This window comes from Astatotilapia calliptera, chromosome 7, assembly GCF_964374335.1.
Source record: "Astatotilapia calliptera chromosome 7, fAstCal68.1, whole genome shotgun sequence".
Taxonomy (NCBI): domain Eukaryota; kingdom Metazoa; phylum Chordata; class Actinopteri; order Cichliformes; family Cichlidae; genus Astatotilapia; species Astatotilapia calliptera.
In genome coordinates this window covers 56,532,969-56,540,214 of record NC_137428.1, presented here as the reverse complement: position 1 = coordinate 56,540,214, position 7,246 = coordinate 56,532,969, and the positions used below count along the sequence as shown (strand labels likewise).

Here is a 7,246-nt window from a genome sequence, read left to right as displayed (position 1 = left end):
CCCATGCTTCGTACTGCTTTTGCTTGCATTGACAACATGGAATTACATATGGGGATATACAAATATCTCGTTACTCTAGTCAAATAACCTCAAAGTTTCATCAAATACCTCATCATTAAATCTGTACTGCCTTTGTTTATACTGGTAACATTTAGGAAATGATTCTGGTATACGTGGATTTTAAATATGGCATTACAGTTTGCATCCAAATATCATGTCACATTTGACCTCTGACCTCACTTTCACATTTCACATCTGCCTTTCTTACATCTTAAAAGAAAGTATTATCAAGAAAAAGAACGAGCTGGTTATTCCTAAATCAATACCTTGTTTGATTTATTGATCATTACCTACGCCTACATTATCTGTCTAGCTGCCCTTCTCTGAATTTTACTGCACAACAAATTTCTTAAAGTAGTTTGAAAAGAACAAAGAAAAGAAAAATGAATATATACAGAATTCAACACTATTCCCCTAAAAGTAAATACTACCCAGAGAATGAGCTGCCATGCCAGAGGTTTGTGCTCTTGGAGTGCTTCTTGTTAACAAAGTGAAAATGTCCAAAAAGTTCTCTGCAAGTTTTAACTGCCCACTGAAAGACTAGCAGTAATAAAGGAGAAGAAATATGTTCAACTGTGAAGATTATTTCAATACTTTGTATAAAATGTAGTTTAAAGGGAAACAAATGACTTCCCGTGAGACAGCTGACACTGTTAAATTAGGATTAATGGAGAACAGATGTGGACAGAAGCGAATGTGCCACTAATATAGTTGCATATTTGATGGCACGCTTTACACTGAGATGTAATATTCATATAGGTGGCAGAACAAGACTCTGGAAATTAGAAACATTTTCTTTTTGTCTGTCACAGTGACTCAGCTGAAAGAGAGCACACGCTCCCCAGCAGCAATAATGATACCTGCATCTGAACGCACAGAACTTTTAAGCATTCAGTATCTGTCCAGCTTTTAGTCAAATGAAGGTTTGTTGCCGTCTGTAACTCTCTACATGGTCTGACCTCTGAGAAATCACATAAAGTATTTCAGTTCGGAAAGGCTATTCAGCAAGCCAAAAAGAAGAAGAAAAAAAATCGACATCTCTCAAGTGCTTACCGTGCTACCGTGTGACCTCTTCCTTTTATGCTTCTTTTCTTCCACTCTAGCTCTCTTTAAAGTCCCCGGCTGTATTTGGTCCATTAGTTCCTTGACTTAGTGACTGCATTTCCTTTCCGTGGGGCATCACTCAGGGTTTGTCGGCTGTCAATTGAGTGGAGCTCAAAAAACCCGCTCCTTAATTCTTTGTAATAGTGACCCGACACCCTGCAATTTCTCCACGTTCCGGTAATTATGACAGTTATGACTCTTTTTTTTTTAGTAAAGCAAGCACTATGGCCTTTTACACTTGAGAGACACAGAGTTATTTCTATAACTTCATATAGACAGATACGGTTAGTAATATTAAATGTATTTGGTGATCCAACAGCGTAAATTATTTAAAAACCCCGTGCACTGAGACAAACTTAACAGCTCCAAAAATGTGTATCTTTACTTAACTCCAACAGGTCATCATCTCAGCCTATCGTGTTCATGAAGTAGACTTCTGAGCATCAATTACAACCATCAGCGATCCTGGGCGCAGTCAGAGATGAAAAACAGGCTCCACACTTGTGATTTCATTTATATAGCTGTCAAGTAACTCTAATGAAAGTACAATAAATGCGGTAGAATAAAGGATAAAACATTTTCCTCTGTGGTGTAGCGGATAAATTTACATGCTGTGCAGAGCTGAAGTGTACGTATGGTGTAAATCAGCTTGCTTTGCCTGGAGGTCGCTCCTTTAGAATGACAGGAGGCCAGGGGCCAGTTTAAATGATAAAAAAGTAGAATTTATGAGATTAAATGAATAAAACTGACAAGCTGATAGCGCAATCAGTAGGGGCATCTGAAGTTTTGTTAAGTTTAAAAGCCTTCATGCAACACCCCGCAACGGTGGAGACCACTCAATCAATTTTATACAGTGAATTTTAAAATAGTCGACGGGTCAGCCGGCGCCCTGCGGTGGCGAGTAAGCCTATCGCTGGTCTAAATCATGTAGTTGTCCCCTTTCTGCTTCAGTCTGCGCACAGCATATAACATCGGAGGATTTAACAGAGTTTCTATTCATGAATTTCACCCAAAGACTCATCATTAAGCCACCTGATAAGATTTGTTGTTCACCAGACCAGAACCCTTCATTAAGGGTATTAACCTGACTGAAACGGGTTTCTGATGGCAGAATAGGCATTTAATTTGAAACTTGTACCAAAACAACAACCTGCTTTGATATGACAGCAGCTAGAAAAACCTTCCTCGGAGGTCAAATAGTCACATGGTTTATGATCCACTGGTCACCACACTGGTCAAAGATGGGATAATGTTCAGCACTAGTGAAACGCTGTCTGTGCATCGATTGTCAACATGTTATTGCTTCTACATAGGGTGAAATGGAATTCACATAGTGAATGAGCAAATTCATCTCGATAAATAAATAAATAAATAAATAAATAAATAAATATGCTCTTTTAGCCTGATACAAACATAAATTTTAGATTTAGAAATGGATTTGTTTCCCTTTCTTTTTTCTTTTTTCTTTTTTTAAACATATAATTCCCTTTTGTAAATACTGCACAGGATATTTGTGGGTCTTAAACTGCTCATGTGAAAGCCTTTTTTTTCTCCCTTTTTTCAATTTACAATTTGACAGAGAGAGTGAGAACATTTTAAGTGACTTCAAAAACAGTTCACAAAATGACACCGATAATTTCACAAGAAGATAAATTGTGTTATCTACATCAGCGGGTATCCATGCTCATTTTTTTTCTTATGCTAGAATAACACAGACTTTTTTTTTTTTTTAAAAAGGAACACCATCACTAATATAAAACAATCCAAAAAAACCCAATTAGATTTATAAATACAAAAAAAGTCTAAGCAAACTCTTCTTATGACCCACTATTTTTAAAAAAAGATGTAAACCAAAACATTTGCAAGAAAAAAAAAAGAAGAAGAAGCTTTCACGTACAAAACAACACAAGATCAGATCACTTCATTAGTGTGGGGAGAAAAATCCAAACTTTAGACTTACTGTTACTTTCAGCAATGCAATAAATGCATGAACACTGATGACCTGAATACATTTCAAGATACACTGGGCCTCATTAACACTAAAACTAAGAGAAGCTCTTTAGTAAGACACAGAGATCACATGAGTATTAACTGTGATTGTTACTGGATAACAGTGAATAAAAAAACCCCAAATACAATATTTTACTATTTATCCATGCTTCCTCAGACTTGGCTCACTCACAGCAAAGTTTCCTTAAATTAACATTTAGTGGAGGTTTCGCTACCTTTGCCCGCGCTTTTCTTCACTTCGGAGTAGATGATCGTAAGCACTTTGTGGCAGCTGTGCTGTGATATGCAGCTGCTTCACAGAGAAAATTCATAAACACTATACATAGCAGATCTTTGCCTGCTTAGATATGGTGAAGGCTGTTAAACCTTCCTTTCTGTGGAGAAAATCACTTGTGTTTTGCGGGGACTTTATAAACGCTTGGCTGTCCTTGAATGTAAACTTATATGATGGGTTAAAAATCAGAGTGAAGAGAGCTCTCTCCAGGTAAATAAACTGTCCACCCACTCCATGTATACTGTCTTACAGGGTGCTTGGAAAGATATTGTTCCACTTCAGCAGGTCCATAAAGAGGCCAGCCAGCAGTTTGTGTGATCAATTATATAAGAAAATACAATGAGTGAATGATCGCTGGTGTGTGGGACACTCTATCTCCCCCCTTTCCTCTCTCTGGGCAATAGAATGGGCACCAGTGAGGGAGCTAAAGAGAGCAGGGTCCAGAAGAGCTGTGGCTGTCCTTCCATCTCAGCATGTCAGTATCTAATCGAACACACACAGAGACAAAGGGAGGGCTGTTGGTTGAAAGGTGGCTGGATGTTTCCCAGATGCCGGCACGCAGTCAGAGGCCCGGAGGACAGCGTGCCTTCTAGAGCAGAGAGCTGGGGCTTTCTGGAGGCGGTGGGGGTGTGTGCGTGGGGCTGTGACGCATGGGTAGTATGTCATAGTGGCTGGGGATGTGGCTGCTGCGGGGAAGGTCGTAGGGGCTCTGGGAGAATCCGGTGGCCATTCCATTGGGCCCCTGCAGGACGCTCACTGTCGGCTCTGTCACAGTTTGGGGAAGGAGGAAGGGAAAAAAAGTGGGAGAGATACATAAGAAGGTAAAGTGTCAGGCACAGGCTGAGGGAAAAAAAGAGACCAGAGAGGTACATGCAACAGAGACCACATATATTTTCTTTTATCAAGGCGTACAAATTCTGTACAGGATCACAGTATGGGACATGACCAGAGAGGCCATAAGCTGCAGGACCCTGCTGAGCTCCACACACAACACTCCAACAACGCACTCACCAACATCATAGACATTCCTGCTTGCACTGCCCAGGAGGGTGGCAGTGCCTCCAAAGGGCACTTCACGGTGGGAGGGGGATTTCATCTCCACATAGCTGCTCTCTGTGTGCTTGCAAGCCAGCCCTGGTGGGTCTCTAATGGTAGCATAAGGATTCTCACTATTGAGGGAGCAGGAGCTGTTGCTGCACATGGAGCTCTTGATGTAATCTGCAGCTGCCGCAAGACAAGGACATATTTAGTATCAACAGAGATGAAGTGCCTGCCACTGACTTTTAACAATGGCGTACATACTGAACTCTGATATTAAAGGACTAAAATTTAAGCTGGTATCAGAGCGTGACCAGAAGAATGGAAGCGAAACTCGTTGCCATTCTCAAGAAGCTGAACTTCTTTTGTCTCGGACAGGTGACTAATGGTGGTACGTAGTAATCAGAGTACAAAGGGGAGAGAGTGGAGGACTCGTCTCATCCATAACAGTCTCATCATACTGATAAGAGGGCTCATTAGAGACCGCAGCAAAGCTGCTTCAGACCACTCTCCACACCCTTGGGTTTCTCACATTCACCACCGATTGAACAGTGTGGAAGACAAAATGACGTATCAGGCACGGAGCCATAGAGAGCAATTACTGTTGGAATAAAACCTCAGCCCACCATGATCTTGTCCAAAGTGCAGTGAGTTTTCACATAAATTACAGAGACTATATGGATGTGGGATTTTGGGTCAGAGAAATAGCTGTCTCAGAGGGGAACACGACCCAAATGGGAAAATGGATATATGGGCTGTTAAGCATAAAAGGATTTTGTAATTTAGCTGCTAGTGAAGCTGAACAGGATTCCATATGCAGAATAGGTCTTCACAGACACGCATGCAGCACACAGCAAACTGTCCCTGCTATTCATTTCTTACCTTTCCTGGAGCCTCTTTGTGTCTGTGCCTCACCCTGTTGAACATCTGTAAACATGTCAAAACAACAAAGTCAGACATCACATTAAATTCCCAGAACGTGTGAAGGTTGACAGGCGACGTCTCATTATAGTGAAATATTATTATTTTTTTATTTTTTGAAAGGATAGGAAGAAAATGATGGTGATAAGTTACTGCCAACAACAAAATACCACAAAAAAGAAAAAGCCAAGTACTGTGACTACAACAGTTCATAGCTCAGTAAATAAAAACCACTTTTTGACTTCCCAATATAATTGATGTGCTTTGTACGTATAAACTAAATGGGGGCTCCGACTTTTAAAGTCAAGCATGACAAAGAATTAATTATAGATATTAGGTTTTTGAATGGACATCCAGCCTATTGTGATTCCCCGAGCGCTGAACACTGTCCTTTTTGTCAAAGCTGCTGGCATCTCACAGATATGCACAAGGTGTCCTCTGGTGTCTGTGCATGACCCACTTGGTTATAACGAGACTAAGACTGCTTTCTCGCTCCAAACTTGTCACATACAGTATTGAATCTAGTAAAGGACTGTGCACACTTTTCTAAAGTTAAGCAAGCCTAAGCCTAACCAGGGAGTGGATGCAAAATTGAATTCAGTGATAGAAAATAAAGCAAAACAAAGTCCAAAAGACAAACGCTCCCAAAGGGGACATGGACTGCAATCACTTCCTACTGAGGATTTTATCAGTCTTTAAAAAGGGGCCCAGTTATCTCTTGGCATCTTATATTGCAGCACTTCACGGCAACAAAGCAAAAAGGACACCTTGTGCGTATCTCTAGGACACCAGTGGCATCTGACAGAACAGCAGCAGTTGACGCCTCAGGGTCAGAATGCATTGCAACAGTGTTCAGCGCGCCTAAAGTAGGACATAAGCAGTAAAGAAAATAATAATATTAATAATACAGTATTTTTACAACAGCTCACACTGTCATTCATTATCTGTGCACCACACCTTATTCTCCACTTACAAATGGTTACCTGACAATTACCATTAAAGAAAATGACTTTGATGTGCTTACATCAAACTACCCTTTAGTTTGTTATAAACCATTTATGAAATGCTAATATGCTCCTTTTAAATGCCACACTTAATTTTCTATCGTTCACAGCCTATGTGAGTGTAGTGTTTGACCCAATGTAAGCCTTCATAGAAAAATGTGCCACCAGGGGAAGTGAAAGAGGACTAATGAGCTCATAGTGACCCCTATTCATCTTCGCACCACTGCTTTCGCTGCATATCTTATCAAAATCAGAGCAAAGGTTATGTCTAACAAGAGACCCCTGGTTCATCTTCATTCACAGCAGGTTAGCGCCAATAAAGGGTGTGTGAGAACGACACGTGTGTCTTTTGCCCTTGAATCGCTGGCTCTGTAAAGTCCAAATTCCAGATCTACGAACTGCGATGTAATAAGGGAGAGAAGAAAACTGACCCAGGTCATTGAGGTTGCAGTAGGCCCTCCATTCAGACCCATTTCTGCTCTTCAGCGTGTTTGACTGTGAAAAGAAAAAGACAATGTAGTGTTGATTTTGTACTGCAGCATGTAATTTAGAAATTTTGTGTGAAGACATGGAGGGAGTTCATACTTTGAGGGTTAGAGTGCCGTCCAAGTTGCTGGAAATGGTTGAGACCACATTACACTGAGCCACGGTGTGGTAGCTAGGGTTGGAGAAGCACTGGCCACTGCTACTGCTGCTGTTCTGGCTCTGACTGATCTCAGGAGCACTGGTTCTCATCGCGACAGTACTGCCACACTCTGAGGATTTACACACAGAAAGGTTCAAAAGCAAAATGATACCTTTTTACATTTTTTCCCATTTTAGTGATATTGCATGG

General features: G+C 40.8%; 1 protein-coding gene across 9 annotated transcripts in view; it reads right to left on the bottom strand.

The window, feature by feature from the left end:
* Positions 1-2,262: 2,262 nt before the first annotated feature.
* The window catches only part of megf11 (multiple EGF-like-domains 11), an 84,622-nt gene continuing 79,638 nt past the window's right edge, over positions 2,263-7,246 (bottom strand). For 6 of the 9 annotated variants that reach the window (XM_026175829.2, XM_026175831.2, XM_026175834.2 and 3 more), the window contains 5 exons: positions 6,997-7,166; positions 6,843-6,906; positions 5,369-5,413; positions 4,460-4,672; positions 2,263-4,213 (listed from right to left, as the gene is read on the bottom strand). In XM_026175829.2, the coding sequence (XP_026031614.1) occupies positions 4,038-4,213; positions 4,460-4,672; positions 5,369-5,413; positions 6,843-6,906; positions 6,997-7,166 (668 nt within the window). In that variant the 3' untranslated portion in view covers positions 2,263-4,037. Of the gene's footprint in view, positions 4,289-4,459; positions 4,673-5,368; positions 5,414-6,842; positions 6,907-6,996; positions 7,167-7,246 lie in introns of all 9 variants that reach the window. The other 3 variants (XM_080303919.1, XM_080303920.1, XM_026175836.2) reach the window with 3 other exon arrangements.